The sequence below is a fragment of the Bison bison genome, unplaced genomic scaffold (assembly GCF_000754665.1).
Source record: "Bison bison bison isolate TAMUID 2011002044 unplaced genomic scaffold, Bison_UMD1.0 scf7180017864370, whole genome shotgun sequence".
Lineage (NCBI taxonomy): Eukaryota > Metazoa > Chordata > Mammalia > Artiodactyla > Bovidae > Bison > Bison bison.
The window spans coordinates 13,635,219-13,655,884 of NW_011494942.1; the positions used below are offsets into that span (position 1 = coordinate 13,635,219).

General features: G+C 35.6%; 1 protein-coding gene across 2 annotated transcripts in view; it reads left to right on the plus strand.

Annotated features, from left to right (window-relative positions):
- CCDC91 (coiled-coil domain containing 91) overlaps positions 1 to 20,666 on the plus strand; it is a 311,209-nt gene that overhangs the window by 111,011 nt on the left and 179,532 nt on the right. For both annotated transcript variants that reach the window (XM_010856028.1, XM_010856029.1), the window contains exon 6: positions 17,893 to 17,970. In XM_010856028.1, the coding sequence (XP_010854330.1) occupies positions 17,893 to 17,970 (78 nt within the window). The remainder of the gene's footprint in view (positions 1 to 17,892; positions 17,971 to 20,666) is intronic.

Here is a 20,666-nt window from a genome sequence, read left to right on the forward strand (position 1 = left end):
TGCATCTCCTGTGTAATCTGAAAGGATTAATGCCAATAAACAGGTGGTGGTTATTCAGTCACTCAGTTGTGTTTAACTCTTTTTAACCTCAGGGACTGTAGTATGACAGGCTTCCCTGTCCTTCACCATCTCCTTGAGTTTGGTCAAACTTATGTCCATTTAGTCAGTGAGGCCATCCAACCATTTCATCTTCTGTTGTCTCCTTCTCCTCCTACCTTCACTCTTTCCCAGCATAAGGATCTTATCCATTGAGTTGGGTCTTTTCCATTAAGTCGGCTCTTTGCACCAGGTAGCCAAAGTATTGGAGCTTCAGCTTCAGCATCAGCCCTTCCAATGAGTATTCAGTGTTGATTTATTTTAGAATTGACTAGTTTGATCTTCTTGAATTCCAAAGGACTCTCAAGAGTCTTCTCCAGCACCAGTTTGAAGGCATCATTTCTTCAGCACTCAGCCTATTTTATTGTCCAGTTCTCACATCCATCTGTGACTACTGAAAAAACTATAGCTTTGACTATATGGACCTTTGTTGGCAATGTAATGTCTCTGCTTTTTAATACGCTGCCTAAGTTTGTCGTAGCTTTTCTTCCAAGGAGCAAGCATCTTTTAATTTCGTGGCTGCAATCACCATCTGCCGTGATTTTGGAGCTCAAATAAAGTCAGCCACTGTTTCCACTGTTTCCCTACCTTTTTGCCATGAAGTAATGGGACCGGATGCCAGGATCTTTGTTTTTTGAATGTTGAGTTTTAAGCCATTTGTTTTATTCTCCTCTTTTACCTTCATCAGGAGGCTCTTTAGTTCTTCTTGGCATTCTGCCATAGGGTGTTGTCATCAGCATATCTGAGGTTATTGATATTTCTCCCAGCAATCTTGATTCCAGCTTATGCTTCATCAAGCCTGACATTTCACATGAAACCTGTATTTCCTAAAGCTGTAACTAGGTTCCACAAACTTGATGACTGATAATAGCAGAAATTTCTTCTCTCACAGATACAGGAAATAAAGTCTAAAATGAACATGTTGGCAGTGATGTTCTTGGAGTTGGCATTCTGTGCCTTGAAGTAGCTGAAGTCAGTTTCTGCCTCCTTCTTCACTAGTCTCACTCCCCTTTCTTATAGGGAAACTAATCTTAGAACTTAGGGTTCACTCTGTGTCCAAGGTAATCTTATCTTGGGATATCAAAGACCCTAGTTCCAAATTACATACACAGATACTAGCAATTAGGAGATTATCTCTTTTGAGGGTGTCACAGTTCAATCCACTGCAGGGCACCAAAGGTGAGTCTCAGTGTATTTTAAAATGTGAATGCAAATCATAATGTGTGGATAGAAACACTCAGAATATGAAGACAAATGACGAAAACATGAAAAAATGACTTTTATTATTAAGCCATTTTTCTTTTCTCCATCAAAATATTAACTATTTTGAGAGACAGTGTTGTTAGAAAGTCCCTTTCTGTTATAAGAATTTAAAATATAGCCAAACTTTGGAGAGCAGGCTTAAAATGAGAAAAGTTGTAAGAAATTAGAATTTGATGATGTTGATATCCTTACTGAATGGTGGGGTAATGTTTGTAGATGTATACGTAAGGCATAAGTCTTTCCCATTAACTGTTGCAAGCTGTCTGCTCTTCCTTCGTTCCCTGTCTTTATCCTCCTTTCTTCCTTCCTTCCTCCTTTTCCTTCATCATCTTTTCCTCTCCCTTTCTCCTTTCCATTCCTTTCTTTTCTTTCTGTTTGGCTTAAATTAGCTTTGAGCATCTGCTTCTCAAGGCACTTTGCCTTTGAAGACTTTAACAAAGTTGAAAATAAATAGTAATTTGTTTTAAATGTGGCACAGAGTGGAGTTTCTGCCTTTCCCCTTGGAGCAAATAATAAGGTGACATTGAAGTAGCAATAGGAGCAATGCCAATCCAATCAACAAATTAGCTAAGAATTTAGCCAGGGTTATGCAAGGGGCCAAATTCTCAGGCTTTGAAGGATTTGGCCTTTATTCTTTAATGGGTTATATTTGGTGGAGAAATTGTTTTGTTAACAGAGCAATGATAGTGACAACAATAATGGCACTGCTATAAACATACCATCTTCTGTTACGGATTGCACTTGAGTAGTTGTTTTCATCTTTAAACTAAATCGGCTATGGCCTGCTTACTCATTTCTCATTTGAAAGTATTAATTCTTTCCTAAAAGTTTGCTTTAGACATGGATGTGACGTTGTCACATTTGCGTTTTGTAAGGTGGCATGTAGGAAAGTCAGTTACCTCAGTGCTGGTGTGAAGACATCATGGGACTTTTTTTGCATACCATCATCCATTGTATCTGTTAGAAAAGTTCGAGAAGAAGTTTGTTTCATTATGTTTTTTTTGACTGAGAGGGGGACACAGAGCCAATAGTTTGGGTTCTGTGTGCTGATGAAATCCATACAGGTGGGTTAAGTTGGCCATTAGTGGGTCAGGGCCAGACATGAAAATTAACTCGTTGAAAAATTTTGGAAATCTTAAGCTAATGGGACATACATATTAAGGGTGTCTGTTTCAGTACTGGATACAGTTGATTATGGCACTAATGCTTTATTTCCATATGTAAGATTACTTTACCTTTAGGCTGATTCTTCCATGCTTGTGTTATTTTTTTTCTCCCTTTTTATATTTGGCTAAGAATTTGAGTTAGCCTGTGAAACTGACTTGGTAATACTTTGAAGGATCCTGTCATGTATTGTTTTTACTGGTTGTGTAGGGAAATTAAGAAATGAGGGGGCAAGGAGGCAAAGATTAAACGTACATTCAATGGGAAAGACTTTGCTGCATCCATGCAGTATCATGCCAGTGAAACCTACTTCTCTTTATTATAGAACACAACTAGGCTTGTTGCAGCTATTGAATTTGGGGTCAGTAAGAGATGGAGAGGTGGTGTTTTATTGTTTTTGTTCTGTTTTGACAAAGTGGATTCCTATGGGATAATTTCATCTTTGTGCTTTTCTGACATATATAATTGGGCCATATGTTGGATTCTTCAGATTTTGGTGGGAGCAGTTTATACCATTTCTCACTCCAAATCTTTCAGTGCATTGGTTAGATGTTATCCCACTATTTTTATTTTGATTTCTTGCCCTGCAAATTTTCTTTTGGAATATCTGGAGATGGTTATGACTGCCTTACCCAATATAGTGTATTTGTAAGGGATATAATCTTGTGGCTTCAGAGAGAGAGTGGTGATGACACCTGAATTAGAAAACTTTTCTCAATCAGGCTATATTAGCTAATTATATTCTACTAATTATGCTCAGCCTAATTATAGACTTGTTCTTGGCCAAAGAATTTGGAAAGTGAAAAGCAACTGCTTTCTAATAGGTGAAGTAGAATGGTGGATTGGACTTGTGAATTTTCCTTTCTCCCTCTGTCCCTCCCTCCCTCCCTCCATTCCTTGCTTCCTACCTTCTGTCCTTCTCAAGTTTTTTTTAAAACTACTGTAATAATTCATTCCAAATACATCAGTCAAATGTTGCCTTTTACCATCTTTACTGGAGAGGATCCTGCTACTATGCATCAATCAATTTATTAGAGATGATTAGTATGGGCTTCCCAAGTGGCACTAGTAATAAAGAACCTGCTTGCCAATGCAGGAGACATAAGAGACATGGCCTTGACCCCTGAGTTGGGAAGAGCCCCTGGAGGAGGACATGGCAACCCACTCTAGTATTCTTCCCTGGAGAATCCCATGGACAGTGGAGCTTGGCAGGCCGTAGTCTATAGGGTCGCACAGAGTTGGACACGACTGAAGCGACTGTGCACACAGCACACAGTATGGGTTCTACTGGATTTTTTAATGGCCAATAATAATGTGAATTGTAAAGTGTTTATCAGCTTTTCCCATAAGCTTTGGCTTAAAAATATTTTTCTGCATGAATTGTGATTCAAATATTTGAATAGAATTTTGTCATCAATATAGCAATGAGATTTTAAAGTTTTTTTAAAGTTGCCAGTTTCTCATTTTCCCGTGAAACATCTATATTTGTTAATTTTGTGGTTCCTATTTACCCGTGTATTCAATCAAAGATAATTTTTCAGCAACAAACGTGCAGGCATATTAAAATACTAGACTTAATGTATGTTTAATAATTTTGACAAAGGATTGATATTGGGTGATTGTGGGTAGCAGAGAATTGGTTAATGTGCTTCTGGTAACATTTGAAAAGCACCTTTCACATTTTTGTCAGACCAGAATTTCTGGTTGACAGTAATGAATTGATGAATGACCATTTCATTTTTACCAAGAGTGATCAGTTTGTGTGTTATTTTCATCAGATATTGTTCATTGTTGTTCAGCTGCTAAGTTGTGTCCGACTCTGCAATTCCATGGACTGTAGTATGTCAGGCTTCCCTGTCCTTCACTATCTTCTGGAGTTTACTCAAACTCATGTCCTTCAGAAGGAGTGACTTATGACAGATTAGTCTATTTATTAATGAGTTTTTATAGAAAGCAAATCTATTAAAAAGCAGTTTGGAATGTACTCAGATATCAGATAGTTCAGTCTTTGTCATGATATTTTTTAGTAAACATCAGGCTGGCAGATCAGAAGATGTGATTTAGCCTTTGCCCTGCCCTCTCTGATAACTTAGTGATCTTGAACAAATTTCTTGGTCTCTCAGCCTTAGTTTCCTCATTTGTAAAATAAATGCATTGAAAAAACTTACCTTTGAAGTCCTGTTTAGAAACTCTGTAGCTTTATTTAAGGTGAGGGCATTTTCCTGAATTTTCCCATTCTAATGATGGTTTGGGGTTTGACATTTTGAAAGAAAGCTATCATTGTGGTCAGATTTGGTTTTGACTGCTTTGAACATAGGTTGTAAATTTTTGGCTCTATTTTCTTGAAATAAGAATTTCAGGCCATGTATGACTATTTGGTTATTCCTGTGTTTTTCTTTTGGTAACTGGGAAGCCTGGTCTGTTACAATGTAGTTGTATGATTACCATCAGTAACTTTGAAGTAAGCAAAGTGGGTTGATTTATCTAGCTAGTTTTAACATACAGTATCATACAATGATATCATAGAATGTTATTCATTGTTGTTCAATTGCTAAGTTGTGTCTGACTCTTTGCGACCCCATGGACTGTAGCACACCAGACTTCCCTGTCCTTCACTATCTTCTGGACTTTTCTCAAACACATGTCTGTCAGGAGTTGGTAGTATATTTTTGAAATGATTTCATCCAACTCTCTTATTTAATAGGTAAAGAAACCTGCTCAAAGATGTTTCTTAATTTACATGCTGGGCTTATATCAGAAAAAGAACATTGATCATAATCTCATTCATTCATTCACTCAACAAACAGATATGTGAATCTATCAAATAGCCTTCTTTTTGAAGACCAAATTTTAAATACATTTTTAACAATTCTTATTATGATTTTAAATAACTCTCTCTGTTGAGCACCATTCTTACTTACCTAATGTATTTGGCCTTCAGATCCTGTCCATTCAATCTCATCTTTATTCAGTCCTTATTTAGTGAACTGACATTATATACAAGGTGCCGTTTGAGATATGTATGTTCAATGGCAAGTGAAATTTCGCCTTCCTAAATTGAACTTAATGTCAGATTTTGAAATCTCCTTACTGTCAGTCTTTTCTTCACTTTCCAAAGTGCCATAGGGTTAAGAGTATCATCATTATCTTCCGCAGTATGTGAGAAAGATGGGCAATGAAGAGTACAAAACAGTAAGTAGTGATAAGTGCAATGAATAAAAATAAAGCATGATTAGCGGACAATGATGAGTGTGTGCTATTTTATATAGAGTGGTCAGCGAGCATTCCTCTGGTACAATGGTTTTTGAGTAGTATTCAGAGGAAATGAGTGTGTGATATCTGGGGTGAAGAGTATATCAAACACAGCAAATAACTTCAATAGCCTTATGGTAATAATGTGCTTATAATGGTTTGAGGAAGGCCAGTGACAACAGATGGAAGATTTAGGGAGAGAGGGGTATAACTTTGGGCTATGAGAGGGATTATAGAGTTTATTTGCAGTAATGTGGAAGCTTAGAAATTGTAGTCAGATGTGTGATATTTTTTTATTTAACAGATATTTATTGAGTACCCACACTATGCCTGGTAATATTTTACATGTTACGGATACTGTGGTGAACAATTTATGCCATCATAGAAATTACATTCTTTGTGATTGCCCTCAAGTTTTAGGGTGAAGCGTCTGCCTAAAATGTGGGAGACATAGCTTCAATCCCTGGGTTGGGAAGATCCCCTGGAGAAGGAAATGGCAACCCACTCCAGTACTCTTGCCTGGAAAATCCCATGGACTGAGAAGCCTGGTAGGCTGTAGTCCATGGGGTTGCAAAGAGTCGGACACGACTGAGCGACTTCACTTTCACTTTCAAGTTTTGAAGGACTATTTTTGCTGCAGTCTTGGAAGAAGGGTAGAATCAAAGAGGCAGGGATGTTGAGAAATGATCGTAGTGTGGACTAGAGAAGTAGCAGTGGAGATGTTGACAACTGTCCAGATTGTAGATCATGAGATGGAGACATTAGGAGGTTTAAATAAGTAAATAAATGACCCAATATTTGCAAAGGGTTTGGAACAGTGCCTGGCACACAGTTGTATTGCTAGAGACTTTGTTAAAGAAATTTTAATCAGGTGTTTTAGCCTTTGTTGACATTAACAAAGTTAAAGACTTTGTTAAAGAAATAAAAATGAACATCAAGCCAGTAGGGTTTTGTGACATATTACTTGTGGATTGTGATGGGAAAAAAGGAGAGAAACTAAAAATGATTTCAGAATTTTTTTGAGCGAAGGGAAGATTAGTAAAGGAAAATAAAAGGTTTGACATTGGACATGTTAATTTTGAGATTTCTTTTAGATATACATGTAAAGACCTTAAGAGGCAGCTAGATAAAGAAATCTGAGGATTAGCTATGGCAGAATTGGGGATAAAATTTAAGAAGTAGTACAAAGATGATATTTAAGTTTATTTATCAGTTGAACAAGTTAAAGAAGAGGTCTCATTCTCAGGAACTCCTGCAGTTTGAGATTGGGGCAGTGAAGAATAGCAAACAGGATGGACTGAGAAGGAGAAGAAACGAATGAAGAAAATATTTCAAGAAGGAAGAGGGGTGGATTGGGCTTGGTGATTGGCAGCAGTAGAGGCTACATGATTTTTGAATCTTTTTATATTTTCTTAAAAAAAAAAAAACAAAAAACTAGTCTAAGGTAGTTAAGGGGGAAAAGTCCATAAGTAACATCTTGAATAGGAAAATAGATGTCGGTTATGCTTATATGACTTATGGTGCAGAAGCTAGTAGAGCTGAACCATTGATGGCAACAAGATAGGCATGTCTCTCACATCCCTGCTTGAGTGATGGAGGGGAACATAAAGGGGATTTAGGGTGGTTCTGGGGGCCTAGAGACCCAAGTATTGCCATGCCAAAAGAAGCAGTTCCCACTCAGAGTAGAGGATCTGGAAGGACTGAGGACAGCAGCTAAAGCTGGCTGAGTCTCTGAGCCCTCATTTCTTTTGGAAATACACAGAGAAAGTACCCATCTTAAAGTCATCCATGCTAAGGAGGATGGTAAAGCATCGTACAGACACTGAAGGGGGAGAATGTTCAGATACTGGTAGGGAGGGTATCAGAGAAAGCATTTATCAGAAAGTACTCAAGAAGTCGCTGCATTGGAAAAACACTTTTTTCTTTTTAAAACCTTATAATAGCAACAGAAGAGGAAGCCCTAGAATCATGAGGAAGTTCTTCAGGCTAACTTCAACTCAGAGTAAACTACTACATGGTTAAGAGAAAAGGATTGCTGCGGAACTGAGTACAGTGATGGAAGCATTTGAACAGCAGGAAAAATCAGAAATAGAACAACAGTTCAGAAATGAGAAAAGAACAAATAAGATATAGCTGATAGAAAAAAGACATAAAAGAAAAAAAATCCCAAAATGAATATTAAGCCTGAAGGAATAAAAGAGGGAATGCAATAGTATAGAAAGAAAAAAATAATAAAGCATGACAAAATGAAAACTAACATAAATGAAGAAGAATTTGAGAGAAAGGAATAATTATAGAAAACAAACAGTATGTTCGTTTTTACCCGATCCAGTATGTGTGTAATTGGATTCCCCGAAGAGGAAGACTAAAGAGGTGAAACAGAACTGTATGAAAAATGTAATTCAACCACCTTACATGATATGAAAGAAGACTGGGACCTATTTTGAAAATGTACATGTATACCTGAAAAAATAGACCCCTAACAGTCAATTATGGGAGAAGGCAATGGCACCCCACTCCAGTACTCTTGCCTGGAAAATCCCATGGACGGAGGAGCCTGGTAGGCTGCAGTCCATGGGGTCCTTAAGAGTCAGACACGACTGAGCGACTTCACTTTCACTTTTCACTTTCATGCATTGGAGAGGGACATGGCAACCCACTCCAGTATTCTTGCCTGGAGAATCCCAGGGACAGAGGAGCCTGGTGGGCTGCCGTCTGTGGGGTCGAGCAGAGTCGGACACGACTGAAGTGACTTAGCAGCAGTAACAGTCAATTATGAGACATCTTCTAGTGACTTTAAACAAAGTGTTTTTCAAAATAATACCTTGGAAATCTGTAACTCCAGTGACTCTGCTTTTTTGGTTTTCCCAGGATAGTCTATATTTATACTGTTATCCTAGTGCAGTTATTAGGGAGAAGGCAATGGCACCCCACTCCAGTACTCTTGCCTGGAAAATCCCATGGACGGAGGAGCCTGGTAGGCTGCAGTGCATGGGGTCGCTAAGAGTCGGACACAACTGAGCGACTTCACTTTCACTTCTCACTTTCATGCATTGGAGGGGGAAATGGCCACCCACTCCAGTGTTCTTGACTGGAGAATCCCAGGGATGGTGGGGCCTGGTGGGCTGCCGTCTACGGGGTCGCACAGAGTCGGACAGGACTGAAGTGACTTAGCAGCAGCAGCAGCAGTGCAGTTATTAACAGAAACTCCTTTTATTCTCAAAAGTGACCCAATTTGGAAAATAAATTGTATAGTCAATCTAAATATAAAATAAAATTAGATCCATGACAGATGTTTTAAAAAACACACTATATGCCAACAAAATAATGTAAGATCATTAGAATACTAAAATAAAGTATGAATCAGCACAGCTAACTGGTTTTCTATTTTAAAAGCTGCAAATGGTTCTCAGCAATCAGAAACGTAAAGATTATTATTCTCTTGGTTGTTTATGAGAAATATTTCACCTCAGTGAATTCCAAGAAGTAAAATTTTAAAACCAGCATTCTCTGATCAGAGTAAAACAAAATTAGAAATGAAATAGCAAAATCAAAGAAAATTAAATTGACACAAACATACTATTTTTTTCTTCCACCAGTGTAGTTTTTTGGCGTTCATGTAACATTTGCAGAACGTATAATTCATCATTTAAAATGATATAAAATATAGTTCAGTGTTTTTTTTAAGTATATTCACAATATTGTTGTACTGTCACTAGTATCTAACTGGCCAGATAGTATCATCACCTGAAGCAGCCTTGAATGCATTAAGCAGTTGCTCCCTAGGTCTCTTCTCCCCCAGCGCCTGACAGTTGCCAATCTACTTTCTGTTTCTGGATTTACCTATTTTACCTATTTACCTACTTTGGACATTTCCTCATAAAATGAAACCATGGAATACGCAGCCTCTCGTGTCTAGCTACTTCGGCATAGCATAATGGTTTCAAGGTTCTTTCATATTAAAACATGTATCATTTCATTCCTTTTATGGGTGAAGAATATTCACTTGTATGGATAATACTTCATTTAAAAAAGCTATTAGTTGATGAAAATTTACATTGTTTTACTTTTTTGCTATTATTAAATAATGCTCATGTGGACGTTTGTGTCCAAGTTTTTGTGTAAATGTATATTTTCAATGCCCTTGGGTGTATAATTAAGAGTGAAATTTCTGGGACATTTGGTAAGTCTATGTTTAATTAAATCTACCTTTAATTTTTTGAGAAGCTACCAAACCTTTTCAGTGTTGAAGAACCATTTTACATTTCAACCAGCAAAGTGGAAGGGTTTCAGTTTCTCCACCTCCTTACTAATACTTACTTTATGAATTTTAATTATAGCCATGCTGGTGGATGCCAGTGGTTTTGACTTGAATTTCTATAATGGCTAATGATGTTGAACATTTGTTTCTTTGGAGAAATAGCTACGCAAGTTCTTTGCCCATTTTCAAAGTTTGGTTATCTTTTTGTTGCTGATTTACAAGAGTTGCTTATATATCCTGGATAACAGATCTTAGATCTGTTGATATTTTTACAGATATTCAGTGGGTTTCTTTTCTGCTTTCTTAGTAGTATCCTTTAATGCACAAAGTTTTAAGTTAGGTATTTAGGTTCTTTGCTTGTGCTTATATTTTAGTGTCATAGTTTTAGAAACTGTTACCTAATCCAAGGTGATAAAGGTGTGTACCTATCTTTTCGTACAAGAATTTAGTAGTTTTATCTTTTCGATTCAGGAATTTGATTCATTTGGTTTTAATATTTATACATCATGTGAGTTGGGGTTCCAGGTTTAGCCTTTTGCATGTGTGTCCAGTTTCCCACCATCATTTGTTGATAGAATTATTCTCTCCCTATTGAACTGACATGTTTACTCTTGTCAAAAATCAGTTGCTTATAGATACATAAACTTATTTTGAAGCACTCATTTTTATTTTCCACTGGAACCTCTATCCTTATGCAAATATTACATTGTTTTGGTTACTGCAGCCCTTTGCTCAGTTTTGGAATTAGGACGTGTAAGTCCTCTGACATTGCTTTACTTTTTGAAATTATTTTAGCGACTCATAATCACTTGCAATTCTATATGAATTTTAGGATGAGCTTGTCTGATTCTTCAAAATAAAGTCACTGGAATTTTGATAGGGATTGCATTGAATCTATAGATAAAATTTGGGAGTGGTGACACTTAACATATTAAATCTGCAAATCCAGGAATACAGGATGTCCTTCCTATTTTTTAAGACTCTACAATGTTTTATAGTTAGTAGTGTAAAAATTTCACACTTCTTTGGTAAAAAAGTATTTCTAAGTATTTTAACCTTTTTTATGCTATTGTAAATGGAATTGTTTTCTTTATTTCATATTTGGATTGTTCATGCAAGTGTGTAGAAATACAACTGATTTTGTGTGTTAATTTTGTTTCTTATAATGTTGTTGAACTTGTTTATTTAATAGTATTTAATAATATTTTGTTTATTAGACCTAATAGTTTTTCAGTTTCCCATATATAAAATCATGTCTTCTGAAAATCAGGATAGTTTTACTTCTTCATTTCTAATCTAATAATTTCTAAGAACTCTTTTTATTTATTTTTCTTGCCTGATGCCCTTGCTAGAATTTCAGTATACTGTTTAATGGAGTTGGAAAGAGTAGGCATTCTTGTCTTGTTCCTGATGTTAGGGGAAAGTCTTCAGTCTTTCATCAATAATATGATTTCAGCTGTTTGAGAAACTGAGTAGCTATTTCTCCAAAGAAACAAATGTTCAACATCATTAGCCATTATAGAAATTCAAGTCAAAACCACTGGCATCCACCAGCATGGCTGTAATTAAAATTCAGAAAATAAGTATTGGTAAGGAGGTGGAGAAACTGAAACCCTTCCACTTAGCTGGTTGAAATGTAAAATGGTGCTTCCACAGTGAAAAAGGGATTTTCACAATGTCTTTTATCAGGTTGAAGATACTGCTTTTTGTTCTTAATTTTCTGAATATTTTCATCATGAAAGTTTGCTTGATCTTGTCACTGTTTTTCTAGGTACTGAGATAATCTTGCAGGCTTTTATTTCCTTCATTGTTTTAATGTGGTATATTAAATGGATTGATTTTTATATGTTGAACCACCTGTACATTCCTGAGATAACTTACACTTGGTCCTAGGCTATAGACTTTTAAATATGCTGTTGGATTCTGCTTACTGCTTTGTGTTTTTCTTGTGTTGTCTTTGTGTGGCTTTGCATTAGTGTAATACTGGCCTTATAGAATTAGTTAGGGCATGTTTTCTCATCTATATGAGAAAGGTTTGTGTTAATCCTTTTGTAAACATTTGTTAGAATTCACCACTAAAGTCATTTGAAAGAAAGGATTTTCTTTTGTGTGAAGTATTTTTGATTACTGGATTCAGTCTCCTTACTTGTTATAGGTCTGTTTGGTTTTCTGTTTTTTCTTGAGTCAATTTTGGTAGTTTGCATATTTCTAGGAATTTGTGCCTTACAACTTTGTTATCTAATTTGTTGGCATGTTGTTTTTGTTCAGTCACTAAGTCATATCTGACTCTTTGCAGCCCCATGAACTGTAGTGTGCCAGGATTTCCTGTCCTTCACTTTCTCCCAAACTTTGCAAAAATTCATGTCCATTGAGTTTGAGATGCTATCTAACCATCTCATCCTCTGCTACCCTCTTCTCCTTTTACCTTCAATCTTTCCCAGCATCAGGGTCTTTTAGTGGTTCATAATATTTTCGTATGTTCTTTTTTGTTTCTTTAAGTTCAGTAGTAAGCCCTTTCCTTGTTATTAATTTTACTAATTTGACTTATCCCTTATCTCTTTTTTTTTTTTTTTCCTGCCTTGGTCAATGAATGTTTGTCGTATTGCTGATTTTTTATAAAGAACCAACTTTGGTCCAGTTGATTTTCTCTATTGATTTCTATTCTTTTCTTTATTTTCTTTTAGTTTCCTTCATTATGCTTGCTTTGGTTTATTCTTCTTTTTCTAGTTCCTTAAGGTGAAAGGTTAGGTTATTGGTTTGATGTTTTCTTTTTTTAATATAGATTTTTAATTTCCCTTGTGATTTCCTCTTTGACTAATTGGTTACATAGGAATATGTTGTTTGATTTCTACAAATTTGTGAATTTTCTCATTTTTTTACTGTTATCTCAAATTTCATTCCCTTGTAGTTGAAGAGAATGCTTTGTATAACTTCAGTATTTTAAAATTTATTAAGACTTGTTTTGTGGTTTACCGTGTAGTCTATCCTGGAGATTGTTTCATGTCTACTTGAGTATAATGTGTATTCTGTTGTTGGGTGATGTATTCTATAGTTTCATTTCTTATAGTTGGTGTATGTGTTGTTCAGTCTTCTATCATTTATTTTTTTGGGGGCTCCAAAATCATTGCCAATGGTGATTGCAGCCATGAAATTAAAAGACACTTACTCTTTGGAAGGAAAGTTACGATCACCCTAGACAGCATATTTAAAAGCAGAGACATTACTTGGTCACCAAAGGTCCATCTAGTCAAGGGTATGGTTTTTCCAGTAGTCATGTATGTATGTGAGGGTTGGACTGTAAAGATAGCTGAGCACCGAAGAATTGATGCTTTTGAACTGTGGTGTTGGAGAAGACTCTTGAGAGTCCCTTGGACTGCAAGGAGGTCCAACCAGTCCATCCTAAAGGAAATCAGTCCTGAATATTCATTGGAAGGACTGATGCTGAAACTGAAACTCCAATACTTTGGCTACCTCATGCGAAGAGCTGACTCATTGGAAAAGACCCTGATGCTGGAAAGGACTGAAGGCAGGAGAAGAAGGGGATCATAGAGGATGAGATGGTTGGATGGCATCACCAACTCAATGGACATGAGTTTGCGTAAACTCTGGGAGTTGGTAATGGACAGGAATGCCTGGTGTGCTGCGGTTAATGGGTTCGTAAAGAGTCGGACACGACTGAGCGACTAAACTGAACTGATATCAATAATGAGAATTTCAGCATAATCCAACAAGCATTTGTCAATAGCTACTGTATTCTAAGGGGCTTCCCAGGTGGCGCTAGTTGTAAAGAACCCACCTGCCAGTGCAGAAGATTAAGAAACTCGGGTTCAGTCCTGGGTTGGGAATATCCCCTGGAGAAGGACATGGCAACTCACTCCAGTATTCTTGCCTGGAGAATCCCATGGACAAAGGAGCCTGGCAGGCTACAGTCCATGGGGTTGCACAGAGTTAGACACAACTGAAGCAACTTAGCACATGCTGTATTCTAAGGCATGTGCAAAGCAATAGATTGCTGTTCCTTTGATGTAAGAAGATGTAGCCATCGGTTAAGTGTTTATTTTCAACTGCAATAAAATATGTCATAGAACATTTTTATCATTTATAAAATGTCTATTTGAAAGACCTGTTATATGAATTGCTTAATATATTGTACTCTGTGTGTTCCTTTAATAGCACTCCAATACTTTTTAATGGTTCATGTCATTATTCAGAACCATAGTTGCTGAATGGTCAAACTTTGTTATTGAAATGGTGCATATTCATCTTCAATTTCTAAATAATGATGTAAAAGTAGAATACATTCTGTTTCATTTAGCAGATCTAAATGAATTTGCTTTGCTTTAGATTGTAAAACACTAAAAAGCTTTTGGACCTTTTTGGTTCTAAATTTCAATTCTGAATTAAAGAGATTAGTTGGTAATAGGTATTGTCAATGAGAGAAAAAAGTAAATTAACATTTAATTAGTTAAGTCTGAAAAATCTTGGTTTTAGTAAAATTAAATTGTTTCTTTACTTCTCGGTTTGTAGGAGGTTTAATATTGTAATATATATTGTTAATTTCCAGAATTTGTTTGCCCATGTAACCTATTTTATATGCTGCTACTGCTGCTGCTAAGTCGCTTCAGTCGTGTCCGACTCTGTGCGACCCCATAGACGGCAGCCCATCAGGCTCCACCATCCCTGGGATTCTCCAGGCAAGAACACTGGAGCGGGTTGCCATTTCCTTCTCCAATGCATGAAAGTGAAAAGTGAAAGTCAAGTCGCTTAGTCATGTCTGACTCTTAGCGACCCCATGGACTGCAGCCTACCAGGCTCCTCCGTCCATGGGATTTTCCAGGCAAGAGTACTGGAGTGGGGTGCCATTGCCTTCTCCGTAGTTTGTTATTAATCAATGGCCTTAAGGTAGAGTATATGCTTCTCAAGAACTGCTTAAGATGTTCCACTGTGATGTGAAAAGAAAATGTCATAATACCTGTTTCTCTTTTTTTTTTTAAATCTTGAAAACTAAGAAAAACAAAATCTATGTTATTATTCATCATAGAAATTGATACCTTTGCCCTCCTAGGTGCCTTTATGAAAGTCACATACCATTAGTGAGATAACCTGACCTGAATGGGAGTTCGAAAGTGATGAGTTGGTGGTGCTGTCCACATGCGTTTGCTTGTTTTTAGTATAATAGAATGTATGAGCTTGCTTTACTAGGTGATTGGATTTTGCTGCTTTGTTATTTAGTTTTGACTAAAACAACTCTTTAGTCCATCTTAAAGGAGATCAGTCCTGGGTGTTCATTGGAAGGACTGATGTTGAAGCTGAAACTCTAATACTTTGGCACCTGATGCAAAGAGCTGACTCATTGGAAAAGACCCTGATGCTGGGAAAGATCGAGGGCAGGAGGAAAAGGGGATGACAGAAGATGAGATGGTTGGATGGCATCACTGGCTCAATGGACATGAGTTTGTATAAACTCTGGGAGTTGGTGATGGACAGGGAGGCCTGGAGTGCTGCGATTCATGGGGTTGCAGAGAGTCGGACATGACTGAGCAACTGAAATGAAAACAACTCTCACAGAAATGGGAAAATGACTTTAAAAAAAGATTGCTGCCATGAGCCATAGATTGATAATCATACCAAGAAAAATCAGTGTCTATATCAAGGGCCCTTATTGGTCCTTTATGTTTAGGCTTTTTGGTAAAGAGTGATTTAGCTAGAGAAAGATACATAAAGCTATATACTGGAAAAGGCAATTAGAATTTGATAATGAAATAACAATTCTTGAATAAGTTAAGTATAAGCAGTTTATAAATGAGGAATTGGTAACATTCCCAGGTGGCACTAGTGGTAAAGAACCGGCCTGCCAATGCAGAAGACATAAGAGATGCAGGTTCGATCCCAGGGTCAGGAAGATCCCCTGGAGGAGGGCATGGCAACCCACTCCAGTATTCTTGCCTAGAGAATCCCATGGACAGGGAAGCCTGGAGGGTTACAGAGCATATGGTCGCACAGAATTGGCCATGACCAAGCCAAGTTGGCACACACTCTCACAAGAATACATGAACAAGAACTGTTTTTCTTGTCTTTTTTCCTAAATATCATTAATTTGCTCACCAAGTCCACTGAGGTGATGATGTAGTCATTCAGAGTCCCTGGCTGACAGAGGCCCTCCTGCTGTTTACAGCACATGGCTTTAATTGTCATCCAGGGCAATGACATCAGCAAGCAAATAGTGGGGGACAAAGGAAGTGTGTGGAGGATTTGTTGGAGGTTTTGTGGTTCAGGTCTGAAATGGTGTGCATCACTTCTACCTACCTGACATTCCTAAAATAAATCATACTTGGTTGAGATGTATTATTTATTTATTGCTAGATTCCATTTACTAATATTTTATGTAGAATTTTAGTTTTTGTTTTCATAAAAGAGATTGGTTCATAATTTTATCTTTGCAGATTGAAGTATAAGGGATATGCTTTCTTAGTAAAATATGTGGGGAAATATTCCCTCTTTTTCCATTCTCTGGAAGATTTTGTGTAAGAGTTCTGTTATTTATTAATTGTTTATTAAAAGTAACCTTTTTAATAATCTGCACTTATATGTTTCTAGGTCAGAAGTTTTATTTTGTTCTTAATATAAGATAGGTACTTTTTTTTTAAACACATACAAAATTTTTCAGAATTTTTATTTCATCTTCTTTCAGTTTTGTTTTTTTTTCCCTAGGAGTTTTTTCATTTTACCTAAAATTTCATATTTATTGCTGTAATATTTAACAATATCTTACTATTTGTTTAGAAAAATCTATTGGTTGTATAATATCCTGAATTCATGAGTAATATTAGAAATTTTTGTTTTTTATTTTCTTCATCACTTTATTGTTCCTGTCTTGCTAGATTTTATTTTTTCTTCTTTCTTTGGATTATTTTTTTAACAATTGTTTTACATAAATATTTGTCTTTTTATTTTGTCTCTTGTCTTTTTAAAGGTTTTTTTTTTTAATATACTTTCAATCATTTATTTCTCTTTTGCTGTAGGTTTTCCCTATCTTTTGGTCCTCTAATCCTGCTTTCTGCTGTTTTACCTATTATTTGCCTCATTTATCACATTGAGTTGTAGAATTTGTTTTATGAATTCCAATTCTTTGAAGAAATTCTCTGTACTATCCACTTTCCCCACTTCTCTATTTTCTTGTGTGTATTTATTCATAAATATTGTAAACTTTTTGATAACTAATATCTGAATCACCCATGGGTCTATTTCTTTTGTCTTTTCTATTTTATGTTTCTTTGGTCTCATCTGTTATCATTTCTGATAATTTGCATTAAAAGCTTTACATTGTGTTTGAAAAATTGGAAAGGTTCTGTAGGATGTTAACATTCTCCAAAGAGAGTTCAGCTTCTCCTTTCCTCGGAAGGTAGAATGAGGGTTTGTTCTCCTTAATCTAGTAGTTCTCAAATTTTGTTACATATTGAACTGTTGACATGTGTGTATCACTGGAGAAGTAACGAAAAAAAAAAAGGTCCTGGCTTTTTGGATGACACAGGGCCTCCTGTCTCTAGATCCAGGTCCACAGTTGCCAGATGTCTCAAGAGATAACACCATTGCCTTGGGTTATCTTACCTGTGAGCATGGTTTTCCTTTCCCAGTTATGGTTTCTCTTTAATCTCTCATTGCTATCTTCAGAATGCTTTTAAACAAAGTTTTTTTGAATGGGTTTCTCTTTGTTTTCAGCTTCAACATTGGTGTGCCACAAATCACTCACATCACTTATAAATGCAAAAGTCAGTGGTGTGTTATTTTGTAAACAACAGCAACAACAACAAAAAAAACAAAAACAAATCATAGCTTAGTTTCTTATTTTCTTTCAGGAAAAGCATAAACAAGAATTGGAAGATATGAGGAAAGCAGGTCATGAAGCCCTCAGCATTATTGTGGATGAATATAAGGTAGTTATTTGAGAATCTGTTTCCTTTATTCTTTTAAAGTTTGGCAGATTTTAGTAAAAACATTATGTATATGCAAATATTCACAAATTATAGAATTGTTATTATATTTTCATATGGAATTCCTTTCTGTTGATCAATAGTGCTCATTGAAAGTGTACTTGGTAAATTACAAAGGTAATGTTAGATGTTGCTGTGCATTTGAGAACTTATGGAATATTTGAGTACACAGATTGAAGTTTTAAAGCAAAATGCTATAGAATTAATTGCTGGATTAGCTTTTTTGGTCTTTACTGTGATTCTACTTTTATAGGAAAAAAAGATATATAAATCTGAAAATTATTGTCATACTTTTTTTCTTTAAACAAGTTAAATAGATTTGACATTAAGTAAGTATCAATATCAATGATATACTCAGTATTATTCTGAATAAGCTAAGCCCTGGTGGGCTGCAGTCCATGGGGTCACTAAGAGTCGGACACGACTGAGCGACTTCACTTTCACTTTTCACTTTCATGCATTGGAGAAGGAAATGGCAACCCACTCCAGTGTTCTTGCCTGGAGAATCCCAGGGACAGCGGAGCCTGGTGGGCTGCCGTCTGTGGGGTCGCACAGAGTCAGACGTGACTGAAGCGACTTAGCAGCAGCAGTAGCAGCATAAACTTAAACATTTAAAGCAAATTCAGAGTTTAATGACAAAGTCTTTTCCTTCCTAAATTTCATTTTAGATCATTTTTTCCCATAAAGTAATTAAGGAATGCTTTCTTGTTGAAATCAAATTACAACAGTTCTCCCCAGTAATCACATGTGAATGGTTTGATATTCATCCTTCTAGAGATTTCTCTTTAAATACATACACACACATATTTACTCATATCATGCTATATAATTTTGATTTTCTTTTAGAAATATGTTCTACTCAATCTGTTCTTTTGTTTCTTGCTATACTTACTTGTCAATATATATTTTCATGTCAGTATATATAAACTTATCCTATTTTTGTCATTGTTCTAGACTATTACATTCTATATTTATACACATGCACACACACATATATGTATATATATACATGCACCATAATTGGCTTAATTCTACCTGTATAATTAGGCATTAGTTTATTTTTTATTGTTAATTATTATAATAACTGTTTAAAAAAATCCTTCTATCATATGTGGAGTGTAGACATTATTTGTTGATTCAACTTCATCCCTAGACAAGATAGAAGTTCATTTCATTTTAATTAGCTGACAGTTTAATGTCAAAAACTTCCCATAACAAGCATTTGAATACAAGTAATAAAATAAATAGATCTAGATTTTAAGTGAAAGACACTTTAAAAAAATTGAAGGTATTAAAATAGTCTGGTAGATGATAGGTCTTGGGACCTGGAAGGTCATTTTTATGACCACACCCAATACAGAAACTTGTGCCATTCTTGAGAAGGCTGTTTTAAAACGTCTGCTTTTTATAGCTGTGATTATTGGCTCTTTTCTTTATAATGTTGGGAATTTTTCATTCTACTAATATAAACCAGCTTTATAGTTATTGAGTTGGAGGAAAGTGTATAGGATCTATTTTGAACCATCTTCTCTTTTGTCCTAAGGCTAAGGGTGGGAAGAATTAAAATAATGGAATTTACATAATTCTCCTGGCATATTATATGATGTATTTTTGGATGAATTTATGTTTTACTTATTTATATTTATGAATTCTAAATTAAATGTTGTGAAAGTACTTACATTGTTGTGTTGTTCTGAAAAACTTAGTATTTTATATTTAAAATTTTTTTGGTTCTGGCTCTACATATTTCCTTTGCTAAAAACATGTTTATAGTGTATTACTTTCAACACTGGCAAATAATGAGTTTAAAAGCATATGTGACAACTTTGCAAATATATTTTGTAAATTATATTTTAAAGAAAATTAGTTGAGAGCTACTCATTTCACCTCTTTGTCTCATATCATTATGGGATGCTTATTTAAAAAAAGAATTTAGAAGTTTCAGGCATTATGTGTTTATTTCAATTTGCTTAAAAGGATTAGGTATCAAATCAAGTATTTTACAAAGTTATATTTATCATATTATACTTAAGTCAGTTAATACGTAAACTATATAAATTCTCTTATAGCATAGAACTTCAGTGTAAATACTTTTTATATAACCTTCTGTATTGATTTATTGGTGAGCTTCACATTTTGCACAAAGATACTATAGTATTTTTACAAAGGATATATCTGATAATTATTATATAAAATTTTAGAAACCAAAGTGTCTTAGAATGATACTGACAACTTCACAGTACTATGGAAAAACTAAAGTAATTTAGATAGGAAAAATGTCAATGTTTTCTTGGTTGGTTAGTTGTCTTTGTAATGTAAATGTTGATGATTTGTGGCCTGTTATGGAACAAGAAAAGAAACAATTTTGTTTTTTTCCATCATGAATTCATGCATGAGAAGTTCATGTGCTAATTATTTTATTTTGCTTCTCTTTTTGCCTCATTTGCCCCATACAAGGTACTGGAGAAGTAATCAACCCAGAAGTATCAATGAGGTCAGACAGTAGACCCCAAGAAAAACCTACTCTTTCTATCCAGAAGACCAGGAAAGCTTCCACTTGCTTTAGATAATAAACATTCTAATTCCACCAAATACCAGAGAGCAAACGGTAGCCCAACTCCAAGCCCTGCCCACAAAGG